At 55.4% G+C, this 15,177-nt stretch overlaps 1 protein-coding gene across 2 annotated transcripts; it reads right to left on the bottom strand.

Moving 5' to 3' along the window:
• Positions 1–6,295: 6,295 nt before the first annotated feature.
• HLX (H2.0 like homeobox) lies at positions 6,296–13,048 on the bottom strand. Of its 2 annotated transcripts, XM_047755138.1 has the most exons (4): positions 10,848–11,922; positions 9,980–10,153; positions 9,080–9,264; positions 6,296–7,173 (listed from the first exon to the last, which is right to left on the bottom strand). In XM_047755138.1, exons 1-4 carry the CDS (start codon positions 11,437–11,439, stop codon positions 6,664–6,666), a joined length of 1,461 nt encoding a protein of 486 aa, XP_047611094.1. In that variant the 5' UTR covers positions 11,440–11,922; the 3' UTR covers positions 6,296–6,663. The 2 variants fall into 2 exon arrangements, with proteins under 2 accessions (XP_047611094.1, XP_047611095.1); XM_047755139.1 differs by lacking the exon at positions 9,980–10,153 and having other exon boundaries at positions 10,848–13,048.
• Positions 13,049–15,177: the final 2,129 nt, after the last annotated feature.

Below are 15,177 nucleotides of genomic sequence, written 5' to 3'. Positions count from 1 at the left end.
CAACTCCCAAGGAAGACTCCCAACAACACCCACCAGCATCATATGGAGAACCTGCTGTGTGCCCAGGGTACACTGCCAGGGGTACCAAGAGGAAGCAGCACCAATGGGCATCCCCTGGAGTCTGGGTCTGTGAGGCAACACCGTCATCTACACTCATTAAAGGGTTGCCCTGGTAACACTGTGACTGCATCATATTAAGGACCCTCCATCTCTGCATTTAATTTCCTGGAGAATAAGGATTGTCTTGCATTTTCTTTTCCAGCTGTGCAAATACCAATAAGGACCTCAATAAATACTACAAGGAAAAAGGAAGGAAGGAAGAAATATAATAACATCTAAGCCTAAGCACTGATTGTATGCCACTCATTACTCTCATTTCACATTTGACAATGCAATTAACACTCAGAGCAATCCAGGTGAGGTAACTTTGATGATCTCCTATTATACAGGTGAGGAAACTGAAGCCAAACAATGAGATAAATTTCCCAAGGTCTCCTGGTTAGTAATTGGTGGATGAATGAATGGATGCTTCTTGGGCTAGTTTGGGTTCCCCTATTCTGGCGTGGGATCTGATATGCTCCTTTTGACACACTCGACTCCACACTCCACCTGCCAGCCTCTTCCCACACCCAGCCCCCAGAGAGAGTCATTGGGGTCACAGAAGCCTCAAGCCTCACCTGGATGTCAGGTGATCCAGATGCTGTGCCTGGCCTTCAGACAGCTCAAGAGGAAAGCTCAGTATCTGCCGAGGCTGGGACCAGGTCCTGGGGCAGGGAAGAAAGGAGGCGCTGTGCAGAAACTGCACATGTGGGTCAACCTGGGGGAAGCCCAGGCCTGCAACTGCTGGAGGGGCATCTCTCAGCAACAATGGAAAGGAAGAGGTAGTGGGCCATCGGGGAGCCCATGGGTCCCTCAGAGATCAAGCCTCTTTTAAAAAGGCATGAGATGGGCTGGGAATCTCGGGTTAATAGATGCAAACTATTGCATTTGGAATAGATATTCGATGAGATTCTACTGTATGGCACTGAGAATTATATCTAGTCACTTGTGATGGGGCATAATGGAGGAGAATGTGAGAAAAAGAATATATATATATATACATATATATATATTTGTGTGACTGGGTCACTTTGCTGTACAGTAGAAAATTGACAGAATTTCCAACTATAATGGAAAAAATCATTATAAAAAATAAAAAGGCACCGAGGAAGTTCACTTTGTGGTGCAGCGGAAATGAAGAATTCATGAAGGTGAGGGTTTGATCCCTGGCCTCGCTCAGTGGGTTAAGGATCCAGTGTTGCCGTGAGCTGTGGTGTAGGTCGCAGACATGGCTCGGCTGGCTCCTGCATCGCCGTGGCTGTGGTGTAGGCTGGTAGCTGCAGCTCCCACCATTCAACCTCTCGTCTGTGGGATATGCTGTGGGAGTGGCCCTAAAAAAGCAAAAAAAAAAAAAAAAAGGCATTGAGGAGTTCCCACTGTACCTGTAGCACCCGTCTAGTATCCATGAGGATGGGGCTTGGGTCCCTGGCCACATTCGGTAGGTTAAGGATCCCGCATTGCCTTGAGTTGTAGTATAAGTAGCAGAAAAGGCTCAGATCCCACATTGCCATGGCTGTGGTGTAGGCCGGCAGCTGCAGCTCGAATTCGACCCCTAGCCTGGGAACCTCCATATGCCCTGGGTGCGGCCCTAAAGAAAGAAAGAAGAAAAAAAAAGGCACTGAGTTTCAATATGTTTCGGAATACAGTTGGTTAAGTGTGTCTGGGAGGACCCCTCTCTTTCAGTGGCACCTTAGGAGGCACGAACCCCAGGAATAACGGCATTCACTCTAGAGGAACTTGGGCAAGGTCAAACCCTCCGCCTACGCTGCCTCCTATGCGTATGTATGCCCGACTGCAGTTGCACCTGTGGGGATATTTAATCGTCCTTCCTCAAGTAAGGCAGGACAGGACAGCTAAGGAACGAGGGGGAGGAGGAGGCAGTGACTCTCCAAGTTCATCTGCCTGAGGGGCTCAGAAGCACCCAGCCGGTCTGGCAGAGCCTGTCTCTGTTAGAACCCGGATGGGGTAGGGGGCGCCAGACATATCCCGTGTAAGCGGTTGGGATTCCCAAAGGGCGCCGCTGCAGAGAGTGCTCAGTACAGGTTTGAATATCCGTGGGTGTGGCAAAGCCGAGGAGTTTCACCTGTCTTTGGGACGCCCGGCCAATCCCAACACAACCTCAGAGGGGAGGCTGTGAGCAAGAGGTAAGCACAGTAAAGCTAAAGCCAGAACACCTGCAGATACTGTCCTCCTTAAAACCCAGTAGTTGCGTTTTCACAATGACCACGAAGTGTGCACCCCCACACACACACACACCCCAGCTAAAGAGGAGGGGATTCGAGGGCCCTGCACCTTTGAGGGTCCTCTTGGGCATCTTTAAAGTAGCATCACTGGTCTTACGGGGAGATCTGAGCTCTTGATCCCTCCGCCAGCTCTTGTGTCTTCAAGACGGTAGAAGGTGGAGAGGAAAATAGGGCGCGCAAACCGGAGAAGGGTGCCTCGACCCCAGCCTCTGACTTCTTCCCAATTCTTGGTCCAGAGCCTCTCCAGGCGCAGCCCGAACTCTGAGAATCTGCTTGAGGGCCGTCACTGCTTCTGTGGAGGCAGATGGGGACATAGGTTAAAGTTCAACAGGTTAAAGCTCAAGTCTAGAACTCCGGCCAGAAATCCCCTGCTGCAGGTTCCGGTTCCTGCCCCACCCTCGGAAACCCAAAACTCCCGGAGGCTGTGGCTATGGGAGACCCCAGAGTCACCTTCCAGTTAGGTTGGCTTCTGGTACCTAGAGCAGGAGGGACCGGCAGGCTGCACACTCTTAACTCACCTGCGCTAAGCTGGCTGCAAACTGGAACCTTTCCCAACATCCTACGCGGGACCCTAGTTAGAAGGAGTAGCCACGAGAAAGGTTCCAGAGCCACTGGTCCCCACTGAAGTGTGGAAGAATTTGTTGCCAACGGAGTCTGAGGAACTGCCCCCCCCCCCCCCCCACTACCACCACCAGCACCTTACAGGCGAATTCTTGCTGAGCCATGCGCGGAAGGGGTCGGGGGAGCAGATAAGGGGGATCTCGCTGGCGGGTGTGCGGGCCAGAGCCTCCTTGAGAGGCTAGATCTCCCTTGAGTGTCTCAAGGTCTGACAGTTTTAGCCTCCGTGGGGACGGGACCGCGACGGCTACGCACTCCCCACCACTCCCGCCCTCGCGGTCCCTGCCCATCCTCAGGTGAAGCTGACAAACGCTGGAGGACGCGGCGCATGCTTTCGATAGCTTAAGGAAACTTTTCTAGAGACAAGCGTCCCACCCACCCACCCACACTGGCAGAAGAAGGCGGTGAGAGGCTCCTAACTTTGCCATTTGGAGGAGAACGCGGAACTTTATTAGCGTGGTTTACCCATAAAGTGCTGACCTAGCCAGTAGACGGTCCCTGGTGCCCGTCTGAGTCTGCGTTTCTCTGTGCCTCTGCGGGCCCATGTGTATGCGCGGGCCTCTTGCATATGTAAGAGTGTAAGAGCGAGGTGCGTGCGCGCGTGCGTGCGCCCGAGGGCGTAAGCAGATGCCCCAGAGTGCGGGCGAGGGGTGCGCAGGTCGCCAGCCCTCTGCGCGCCCCGGCTGCCCCTGGGAAACCTTCATCAAAGGGCTTGGCGACACCGGGTCTGGCGAGCCGGGGCCCTGTTCTGGGTAAAGTTATTGCCGCTTTCAGCCTAGGGCGAGGCCTCGGGGGCGCGCGGCTAGGAGTGGAGGTCGCAGCTCCGCTCTGCTCTGGGGCCCGCGAGCACCCGCCTCCTCCAGGCCCCAGCCGCTGCCGGCCCAGCGGGCCTGGTATCCACCAGCCTTGCGCGCTTGTCCTTTTCTTCTGTGCCTGAGAAATCTCGGTGTTAGTGCAAGAATATTTCGTTTCCCTGGCCACTCTCGCTAGCATCGAGCGCCACCGAGGAAATTCCTGTACCCGTAGCCGAGCGAGCCGTCTAGAATGAGGCCGCGCGGCCCGCCTAGAGAAACCCTCTGATCTGCTGCAGCGCTGCTTCCAAAAGAACTTTAAACTTCTCCTGGGCTTAAGATACCTCGTTCCTGATGCAAATGTGGAAGAACTCCACTGCCCAGGGTACAGCCCCGCTAGAGTCTCCCGAGGGAATAGCCAGGAAGGGGAGGTGGGGGTGGCTGAGGAGGGGGAGTCCTATATGTGACCCTCTGGGAGCACCCCGAGTCCCGCCCCCGCCGGCTTATCCTCCACGGAGCCCCCAGCCCCAGAGTGCTCTCCCCTCTGGAGGAACCTGGAGAGGATAAGGCCGAAATCAACCTGAATCTAAGCGGTACAGTCCCTGGGAGATGCTTTCCTTCAGATTCGAAAGCCCAGGACCCAGGCGGAGAATTGTTGCGGGAGGGCTCCGAACCTAAAGCACCTCGTGGGCCTCTGAGGTCGAGTAGCTGCGGTGTGCAGTAAGCAGAGCCTCTCCTCGGCTCACCTTCCCAGCCGGGCTCCACTTGTAGGCATCTCTGCTGCCCTGGACACTCCGGAAGGCCGGAACTGAATTTAAGGGCTTCAAAAAACATGGTTCCTGGAATATCCTGGTTTGGGGATTTCAATATTTCTGGAGTGGTTGGAAATGAATCTCAGTAGTGAAGGCAAAATAAGAGTACTGAGAGCTCCTCCAGCTCAGGCAGCAGAGCCTGTGCGGTGGAGGAAACATCCTAGCTCAGGGCGGGGACTCAGCAAGTGGGAAGACCGAGGCAGCCCACAACTCCTGGCGCATTTAGAGAGAACAGCTGGCCGACCTCCCATTTAACTCTAGGGCCCTCCTGGGGTGCTCTACCTTCCTCCTGCCTTTCCTGAGCCAGCCTGGCCCCAGCGGTTCCTGCTCCTGCTGCCCCGTCCCACCGGACACTTTCCTCCAGGGCTGCAGCTCTATTTGAAGGTTGAGTGGTTGGCTGGGGCAGGGAGTGGTCAGCCTCATATCCCTGGGTTGTGCTCTGGGACTTTGCCAGGTGGCCAGCTGAACCAGGCCAAAGAAGGCTAAATCTGGGGCCTCTACTCTGCCCCTGAGCTCAGAAGGCCAGAACAGAGGTTTTTGTGCTCAAACAAATGGGTCAAAATGAGGAAGCAGCCAGACCTGGGAATCACTCAGAAGCGTCTCACTCCAGCCAGGGTCGTGGGGCAGGTCCTAGGCTCCTTGGCTTCAGCATCTCTGCAACCACTCTGCCTCCCCATGGGGCTCTCTGTGGCAACTGGACTCCCCAGCATGGATGGTGGGGCTCTAGGAGGCCTGTGCCCTTGCCCCAGCTCAGTGCCAAATAGACCCGAATGATCAGGCTTGTCACAATGTTGATCTAGTCTAAAATCTCCTGAAATAACTTTTTATCAACTCCAAACATTGTGTAGCTTCCAGGGAAAGGGGCATGGTTGTCGTGGAGTTAGCATTGACTCTTCAAGTTTTCAACATAAATGACCAAAAAAGAAAAAAAAGTGTCAAATGCCCCATCAGTAGCAGCATGACGCCAAAATAGATGGGGTGGGGACAGATGGTGTGCAGTTTTGTAAGCCCTTCACTGGCTAAACGTGAGCCACGAGGTCCGAGTTCTGATTTGGGTTCCTCGTCAACATTGGTCAAGGGGAGGTGACCTTGAACAAATCACCATTCGGCCCTGCAAATGCGTTGGCAGCTTTAAAGGCATCTCAGGTTCACCCTTCCAGCCCTAACAGCCACGGTGTGTCTGTCCTTTGCTGTAGACACTAGAGACCGGTCACATCCCCCTACTCCACCCCCAAGTACAGGGGGGTGTGCGCTGGAATTGCCTCTCTTGGCTCCAAGCCCGGCACCGAGCAGCAGCCACCTTGGAGGCACTGGCATCGCTAGACTGACACTTTCACAGGCCAGTCTTTCCTGCTCAACTCTGTTTACACTTGACTGCAGAAAGCTGGTGCACACACAATCGTGTCCTGACTCCTAGCAGGGACGCCATCTGTCCCACAGGCCTGATTCTGTGTTCAGTTCTGCTCTCAGGCCACATACGTTCAAGGGGCCAAAGGCGCGGCGGATCACTTGCGGTTTGCACGAGGCCAGGGGCTAGGAGACCTCTGTGCTGGTGGAACCTCAAATCCGGGAGCCCATCTCTGCAGCAAGGTGGCTCTAAGTTTGCAGTACGTCCCCCAACAGCTCTAGTCCCTCACCTCCAGCTGCTGCGACCTGCAGGGCCCCGAGGCTAAGGTTCAGGTAGGAGATCCCAGACCTTAAGGACCACATTGCCCCAGCAAGCCAAGCGGGCTTTACAAACCATAGTAAACATTTTATTTACAAGTTTGTTGCATCCTAAGTGCCGCGCATCTTTGCGCCACGACCCCTAGCGAGGGGAGGACTGCTCAGTCCAACGCTTCACAGTGGGAGCTGCTTGTATTCCGGCCGAGGTGTGCGGAGGGAGCTGGGAGCCCGGTGCTGGGCGCGCTCGACTCCCCTCGGCTCCGTGAGGGGTGGGCTGCAGGCCTGGGGCAGCGATGCGTGCCCTCCATTAGGGCTCTGCCCTCGCGTCTCCAGCCCTGGCCCTGCTGCCACCGGAAAGCAGGCACAAAATCCATCCCACACTGCAAGGCTGTGAGCCTGAGCCGGGGCCTCGCGTCCCCTCCAACCTCGTCCAGTCTAGAGGCCACCCAGCGGCGCCTGGGCGGACTCGGGGCTTTTGGGGGCACTGCCGAGGGCGGGCTGGGGCGCGGGGAGCAGCTCCGAGGCGCCGCTTCCGCCACTGCTCCCGGCGCCGGCGCTGCTGCTACTGAGGCCGCCGAAGCTAAAACCACCACCGCCGCCGCCGCCGCCGCCGCCGCCGCCGCCACCGCTTCCCCCACTGCCGCTGCTGGCGGCCAGGAGGGCGCCCGCCGCGGAGGCCTTGATGACTGTCGTTGGGTGCAAGGACCGATCGGCCCCTTCAGTCCGCTCCGTGTCGCTGGGGGTCATGTCCAGAGACTCGGAGTCGCTGCTCTCGCTCTCGGCCTCGGCCTCTGAACGGCTGGGGCTCCGCTCCTCCGGCTCGCCGTCTGCAGCCACAGCTCCGCCCGACGGCTTCTCGCCGGCTTCCTTGTCTTTGTCCTTCTGGGCCTGGGCCTCCTTGGAGTGCCGCCACTTCATCCGCCGGTTTTGGAACCACACCTTCACCTGCGAGCGCCGGGAGAAAAGAAGGGACACGGAGGTGAGACGCAGCCATGCTCCAGCCCGACGCACGTGCATCTGGAAGCCACTCCCCAAGGGGGGAAAGACCAAGCGTCCCTGCACCTTCACCATGGGCCAGGTATGCGCTAGGCCCAGGGACAGAGAGCCAGCCAGGGAAGCAAGGAGGGCACCCCTGGGGTCCTGCCTGGGAATCCACTAGGACTGTTTCTTAAAAGGCGGGCCCTCCCTGGCTAGTCTAAGGCGCTTGCTGGGAAGGCCCTCAACCTTGGGAAGATCAAGACTCTAAATCGATGCTTCTTAACCCCAGTTGAGCCAGCACTCCCCCTACGAATCCGATTTAAATTATGGACTCCTGGCCCGAAAGATGCACAGATACCCAAGATGTTGCCCACCACATCAAGGGTCTGGGGAACCACTATCAAGAACTCCTGCTAGGCTGTTCCCTCCTGCGCTGCCCCGACCTCAGGCAAGTCCCTACCAAAAACCAATTCTTTTTAAGGAGGAACCCTTGGGAAAACAAAGGAGAAGAGGGTTCAAAGAGTTAATCCCCCTGTGGCAGGGGCACCAGTGGGCCTTCTATAAAAGGGCATTTCCTTGGCATGTGTGTACTCAGAAGCTGATAAGGACCCTGACTCTGCCCTGGGATAAACTAATACCTCCCGCGAACTCAGAAAACACTGGAATTAAACCTGTGCAAAGTGGAGGAAGGGGGTAGGGATGGGGCAGAGGATCTATATAAATATATAATCCCCTGGGGGACCCAATGGCTCATACAAGTTCCAGCTTCCCTTTTAAAAATAACATCCACAGCTGGTGGAAAACGGCTGGGCTGGTTCTTCCAGTGTGTATGCTGGGGAGGGGAGTTGTGTAATGGAGACCAGAAGGGGGTTGCTTTCGGGAGTGGTGAAAAAGTGCCTGCCTTTGGCTTCTGGCCTGATCAGAATATTCAGCACCCAGGGAGGAGCAAGGGCCTTGGCTGTGAGGTGTGAGAAAATGGTGACTCTTCTCTTAAAAAAAAAAAAAAAAAAAAAAATCCAGGTCTTGAATTTGAGAAAAGAAAAAAAAATGAATTCAAGCACAATAGATTTGCTATTTGAAGATATGTCTTAGGGAGAAAAAAAAAAAAAAAAAAAAAACTCAAGCAGGCAGAACCTGGTGGAATGCTTGCTCTCAGGCATTCTAAGAAAATCTCTTTTTTTTTTTTTCCTCTTCCTCACAACCTCCCCCCACGGTGCCGTTAGAAGAGAGGACTGACTGTGGCCGCTCCAAGTGGACTTCTCGCCCTACTGGGGCTAAGTAATTCCGTTTGAAATGATGTTTTCACTTCCTCACAACTGGGGATTTCACAATCCAGCAGCAGCAGAAAGAGGAGGAGGGAGGGAGGAGGCATAAAAAAAAAAAAAAAAACCCTCTTGACTTTGGATTTTTATCTCCTCCGAAATAAACTGCCTCCTACAGCAAACTGCACTCAAATCGAGTATATAATTATTATCTCCTGTGGCCTATTTGCTTTGGATTGTTGGCCCAAATAAAAAGAAGATAAAATAAATAAGATAAATAAGATAAAATAAAAATAAAAAATATTATCTCCTCCGAAATAAACTGCCTCCTACAGCGAACTGCACTCGAATGAGTATATAATTATTATCTACTGCGGCCTATTTGCTTTGGATTGTTGGCCAAAATAAACACACGGCTGCTTGTTGACATCCATCTTTGGGGAGGGACTGTTCTTTTGGTTCTCCTCCCCCACCCCCTTCCTCTCTCTCCCATCTTAAGTGGAGAAGTCTCATGAAATTCAAGAACCCGGGTTTCCACCGTGAAAGCAGAGAAAGCAGAGTCGGAGGGCAGACAGGCCTTGGCGCTGAGCCCCCCGCCCCGAGGGCCTTACCTGTGCGTCGGTGAGACCGAGCATGGCTGCCAGCTGCTTTCTGTCTGGCTTGGTCACGTACTTCTGAATCTCAAATCTTTTCTCCAGGCCTTTCCTCTGCAGGTTGGAGAAGACTGCCCTGGACCACGAGCGCTTCCTCTTGTAGGTCTGCGGCATGGTGTCCTTCGTGAGCACGGCATAGGGACCTGCCACCAGGCAAAAGCAAGGGGAATGGATTAGTGCCCTAGTCATGGCCTGCTCCCTGCGATGGTTAAAACTGTTTTGTCTTAACAGTCTGCTCTGAAAGCCCTTCCCGCAGAGGGGGAATGGCCTCTCTAAGGAGGAAACCTACAGCTCTAAAGACGCAGGCGGCAGGCCTAACCGGGGTGGCGTCGAAGAAGCCGGGCATTTCCTCGATTAATTCCAAAGGACAAACATGGACCCGATGGGTAGCTATCAAGCATTCAAAGAGTAGGTGAAAATGTCCCTCAGGTCTAAAAATGCCCCTCTTGAGATTCTCTGCTGTATGTGTGTGTGTATGTGTGTACCCAAATCCGTGCCCAGGCGCACAGAGGGAACCTCTTCGGGCAAAAGTGTTTGAGGTCATTCTGAAGTGTGTGCCTCTGTGAACAAGCAACCCCACCGGCTGCATTGTTAAAACGACCTTACAGGGCAAAAGGCTAGGGCAAGCCCCCCCACCCTAACTGCCCACGCACGCTTTCTAGGCTCTCCAGGACCCACCCCCCAAGCCAACTGGGGTGAGCTGGCCCCCTGAGAAATCTTTCGTTTTCCCTCCAGACCGCGGTGGCCTCTCGCCCCATCCCGGGATTGCTAGGCCGCGGTGGCCACTTGAGACTCCAGTCCTCCGTGTTCTGTCAGTCAATCTGCCCATTTTTCATGGATCGGGAGGGTCTCCCGTACCTGGAAATGTGTCTTGAAACTGATGCTGAACTGAATTTCTTGGGTTCGAGCTTAAGGGACTCAGGATGGCAGAAGCCTCGTTAATGGGATCCAGAGATGCGAAGAACTGGCCTGTGGAGGGCTGTAGGCCCAGGTGCACCCCAGCGGGCCGCCCGGTTAGCAGTGATGTCAGATCTGGGGATGAGGGGAAAGCAGAGCTGTTACCCATTGGGCAAGGCCACGCTCACACTCCTGGGCATGTGTGCTTCCCCTCCCCCTCCCCTGGATTTGGTTTCCTCCAGTAAAGTCCTAAGAGACCCCAGACTCTCTCTCTGGGGACAGTTTCTCTGTGTGTCCCACAGGGCCACATCCACACGTACTGCTAGGAGGCCAAAATGAGTTCAGGTTCGGGCCCTCTCCAAGAATCCCACAAATCTCAACCATCCCCCCAAGGAGCCGGCCCTCTGCTCAAGCCAACTGGGAGTTTAGAGTCAGTACCGTTCACCCATTTCCCTTGGGTGGAATTTCACTCGAAGGCAGATCAGGGGAGGGAACGCGTTCCCTGTCAGATAATACAGTTCTCTCTCTAGATAGGTGTTTTAAAAGACAGGCAGATGAGAGGCATTTTGGCAAATATTTACACCAACCATTTTGATCTGTGATGTGTGTTTTTAAAGCATCCCAATTCTTTTTTTAAAAAAATTTATGTACAGCAGGTGAGTTTTAAACCTAACATTTTAGAATCGCCATACAATTCATTCCTTCTCCTTCATTTTACCGATTTGCCCTTAATTGTAAAAAACACTCGAAGGCAACCCAAATGGCTCAGGGATCCGGGAGTGCGTCAGTGCCCTGGTCAGAGGCCTACAGCCTCTCGCCCAAGACCTACCTCTCAGTGTGTTGCCTTCCTTGACTTTGGGGTCAAATTCTGCCGACAAAATGCGGTCAATTCCAAATTTGAGGTCCTTGCTGGAGGGGGCCGGGGCGGAGCCGCTATGGTGGGGGTTCGGGACCACCCGGGGCCCAGAGGCTGGGGGCTGCAAGGCGCCAGCCCTAGGAGGAGGCGGAGGCTGTTGCTGCTGCGGTTGTTGTTGCTGCTGTTGTTGCTGTGGGTGATGGTGGTGGTAGGCGGCTGAGAGTGGAGACAGCCGCTGCGGGAAGCCAGCCGGGACTTCGGAGGGCGCCACCACCGGGGTGGGTCGAAGCGGGGATCTGGCGGCTGCCTGGAAAGAGGCGTGCGGGTGAGCCGATCCCAAGTGCGCGGTGAGGGCGGCGGCCGAGGCCCCAGCCAGACCCTCCGGGGCCGCCCCCGGCTCCCCAACGCCGGCGTGGAGGATGTCCGCGATGCAGAAGGAGGGTTTCTTGACGGCAGCGGGGTCCAGGGGGAAGGAGCAACCGCCCGGGCCGGCGGAGGAGCAGTAGGCGGCCGACCAGAGGCTGAAGTTGGGCGCGTAGAAGGGAGCCAGCCCCGCGGCGAACATCCTGGCGGGGTGAGGCAAGCGGCCGCTGCGGCCTGCCCGGGCCGAGTGGGTGAGTGGGTTCGCGGAGAGGGGCGCGCTAAGTCCAGGAGGGGGCGGCAGCCCAGCCGGGGTCGATCCACTTACACTTCTCGGTCCGAACTGAAGCGAAGCCAGGGAGCCCCAGCGCCACCGACGGAGGAGGCGAGGCCCGGATCCCAGCCGGTCACAGCCTCGGGCCCTGGCCTCACTTTAAAGGCGGCTCGGCGCCCGCGCTCCCCGCGGGCTGGAGGCGAGCGAGGGGCGCTGGGGCGGCTGGGCGGGCGGGTGCGCGGCTCCGCACACGCCAGGGAAGCCAGGGAAGCCAGGGAAGCCAGGGAAGCCAGGGAGACGGGGCCGGGCACCGAAAGAAACAGCCAAACAGCTAAGGCTTGAGAAATAAATTTAAAACAACAACAATAATAATCCGTTAGTTTTTAAAAAAAAGTAATAAGGGGGAAAAAAAGAAAAAAAAAAACTCCTCTCTAAAAACTCCCAAAGTTTTGGCAGGAGCTTTCGAGTCAGACCCAGGGTAGGACCTCGATCAGGGCGTTCATTGGCCATGCTGGTGACCAATGGGAGCGGGGAGTGGAGGGGAACTGGGTAAGGGGGCGTGGCCCGCCCCCTCGGCCACGCCCCGGCCACGCCAAACTGTTTGCTGCTGCCGCGTGGGTTGAGCCCAGTCGGGCGTCCTTCTCCGAAGAGTACGATCCGGGACCGAGGTTCCAGGGTGTTCTAACCTTCAGCTACGGCAGCTCCGAACCGGCGCTAGGTGTGGAGAGTTGGTCACAGCGCTCCTGGAGCGCTCGCCTAGGGAAGCTGGTGCTCCCCTAAATTAACGCGGGTGCAAGGCCCGCCTCCTGGGACCCTGGGGGCGCCCTAGGTTTCCCAACTCTTTACTTAAGTGGGGCCTGATTTTCTCCACTCGGCCTTTATCCCGAGAGTCATTGTCCCCTACAAGGCTCCATCTTTTGTGAGTTCCCGCCCCTACGCTGCCCTGCCCTGAGCTCTCGCGCGGGATTGCTGCGGCACTGAGTCAGCCCCACCCAAGTCAGCCCCGCGTCCGCTCCTCTGCCTCGGAGATCCTCTGGGAAGAGAGGAGGGGCGGCCACAAATTAGCTTTATTCCGAGCTGTCACGCACTGACAATTTGAATGAGTAACTTTTCAAACAAAATAAGATGGATGTCTACGAACGTCTCCCTCGGACGCGGCCAAACCTTCCCCCAGCCTAAGAGACAACAAAACAGGCCGCCGTCCGAAACAGGGAGAGCGGCACGCGCGGTCCGCTCTTCTGCTGTACCTTGTAGGAAATGTCACCCTACCTCCTCCTCTGCCACATCCCCGATCACGTGGGATCTGTAGTTTTGCAAGTGCCCACGAGAGCAGATTTCCTTGGGGTTAAATACTGCTCCCAATCCCGTGGCTGTTTCCCCACAGGGCCTGGTCGCAGGAGAAGCTGCAGTGGTGGCCGAGGTCTTCCACTCGTACTTGGGGTCTTCAGAGCGCAGAGCGCGTGTAGTGGGGGGTTTTCTGCAGCATCAACATCTCTATTTTAAGAATTCGTTCTCTTTTAAATTATAGTCCTAACGGGTTTCCCCACCCCTCTCCCAAACAAACCACAGGCCACCCAGATGAGCTTTTCTTGCACATTTTCAGGAAGAAAATAAAATAATAACAATAATGAAACCACGAAAGCTTTTGTTTTCGATTGTCCTAATAAGCGTCTTCTAACAGAACTTCCGCACCTCTGTGGCATTTTTTAAAAGTTCATTTCAGTTAACAGGTCTTACCAAAGAGAAACCCAGAAAGGCAACTGACTTTACTATGCCTCTCTCGAGTCCAGAATTTGGGCTAGTTCATTTCTAGTGGTTTCTAGCCTCGGGTTGCAGATGCTGTCATCTTAAGCTTTTGACTTTCTCCCGGAAAGTTTCAATCACGAATCAATCACTTTTGACCAGCTAGCACTGAAAACAAGCACACCCTCCACCCAACACCCACCCCACCCAGCTTCTGTCTCTCTCTTTACCTCTTTTACTAAAGGGGTTTCTTGCCCAGCTCTCGGCAGCCAGGACAGAGGTGTCAGCAGAGGTGGAAAGAAATGATGGATCTGCTGCTGCACTAGCACCTGGGGTGGGAGAGGTGCCCAGGGGCAATGAGGCCAACAAGGATGTATAAGGCCTTCTGAGTCGTTGGACCCGCCCTCAAAAGCTCCAGTGCCGGCAATAGATGCAAAGGCTGTGGATTCCAGCGAGCCTTGGGTCCGAGGGCGCGGCCTCTGCAGAACTTGGCAGCCCTGGGGGAAAGTCGCTAGCGCCAGCGTAGATCTGGTGGCCTTAAGCCCTCTCTTCCTCCCTTTTCTGGTGTCACTTCCAATTCCGTTGCAAACATCAAACCTCGGCCTAAGCATGAATTCACTGTACCAAACGGGCCGCATTTAGGCCTCGCCCCAGGCATCCGGCCCCAAAATGAGACGCGATCCTGTGGGTGGGCACAGGGTGCAGATCGGGCTGGAAGGCGAGCCCTCTGGGTTTCCAGCTGGGCCCACCACCGCATCTGCAGCATTTCAAGGCCTGAGCACGGGGCGGGAGGGGAGAAAACTAGGCCCCAAGGGCGCGTTTCCGCCCCCTCGCCCGCCGCGTGCTCCTCTTTTCCCGCTAGGCCCAAGGTTCGATTTAAATGGCAACTTGGCCCGAGCGTCCCTTGGCTTTCCCAGACCCTTGGCTTCGTTGCACCGGCATCAGCCCCGCCCAGACCCACTCGGAGCTCCCGGAGGGAAACGCGAAAAAGGAAATTTGGGGAAGGACCTCCTGCCTCCTCTCCACACTGCACCCCGGCCCAGGCCTGGGCTCTGCGGGCTCCTGGCCCTCTTTTGAGTCTTCAGAATCCCCTCCCCCTTACACCCCCACTCCTCCGAACCAAGAAAGCAGCAGGAAACCCTGGACTCGCTGGAGTTCAGGTCATCTCCTGTTTTTGATGGGCTCAAACTCGGACTAAATGAGCGGATGTGCCTGCGAGATTGGTCTCAAAATAGAAGTGGCCTTAGTATTTTAGGATACTGCAGAAATCCTTATTTCTTCCGGAGAAAAACTCTATAATGACTCCTAGCACTTCCCCTTTCAATATTTGTGCAACTTTATCTCCACCGACAAGTTGCTCGGGTGACGCAAATCCGCCCTTGTGTATTACAACGACCAAAATAAATGCGCGGAAATCAATTCCCTTCTAGCAATGAAAATATAAATATACAGCTGCGACTTTCCCCTTTAATCTTTGCTTTCCGAGCGGCTCCGGACTGTGGCAAAATGAACTGGTCCAGAGCAATTGAGACGGGGCGGGGAGGCCCTGGGGGCTGAGGCGAGGGCTCCGGGGCCCGCCGGGTAGCCCAGCCCGGGGGCGGGTAGCCGCAGAGTCCAGGCTCCAACAGCAGGGAAGAGGGCCTGACTAAGCCGAATTAACTTGAGCTTAAATGTGGCTGTGCTATCCTTGGAGGAAGCTCAGACGAAAAGATGGATTCGTCTGAGGTTGCAGAGCTGCACCGGCAAATTGCAATTGACGAGAGAGGACCAGAGTAGTGTTTTCTCCGGGAAGGTTAAAGAGCTGCTTTTCTGTGGGGCCTGGAGGGCAGGGCGGGGCGGGGGGTTGGGGGGAGATGCAATTGTAGGGGTTCCCGATCATCCCATGGCTGTCTTTAAGGCAGACCACCCTCCCCTTCCAATCTAAAC

Source organism: Phacochoerus africanus, chromosome 12 (assembly GCF_016906955.1).
Source record: "Phacochoerus africanus isolate WHEZ1 chromosome 12, ROS_Pafr_v1, whole genome shotgun sequence".
Taxonomy (NCBI): domain Eukaryota; kingdom Metazoa; phylum Chordata; class Mammalia; order Artiodactyla; family Suidae; genus Phacochoerus; species Phacochoerus africanus.
This window is presented reverse-complemented; position numbering and strand designations above follow the sequence as displayed.

Coding starts and splice junctions, on each gene's coding strand:
- HLX (XM_047755138.1), bottom strand. CDS start 11,439: ATGTTCGCCGCGGGGCTGGCTCCCTTCTACGCGCCCAACTTCAGCCTC. Junction 10,154..10,847: donor GGAAGGCAACACACTGAGAG/GTAGGTCTTGGG, acceptor CCTCATCCCCAG/ATCTGACATCACTGCTAACC. Junction 9,265..9,979: donor GTTTCAAGACACATTTCCAG/GTACGGGAGACC, acceptor GCCTGGTGGCAG/GTCCCTATGCCGTGCTCACG.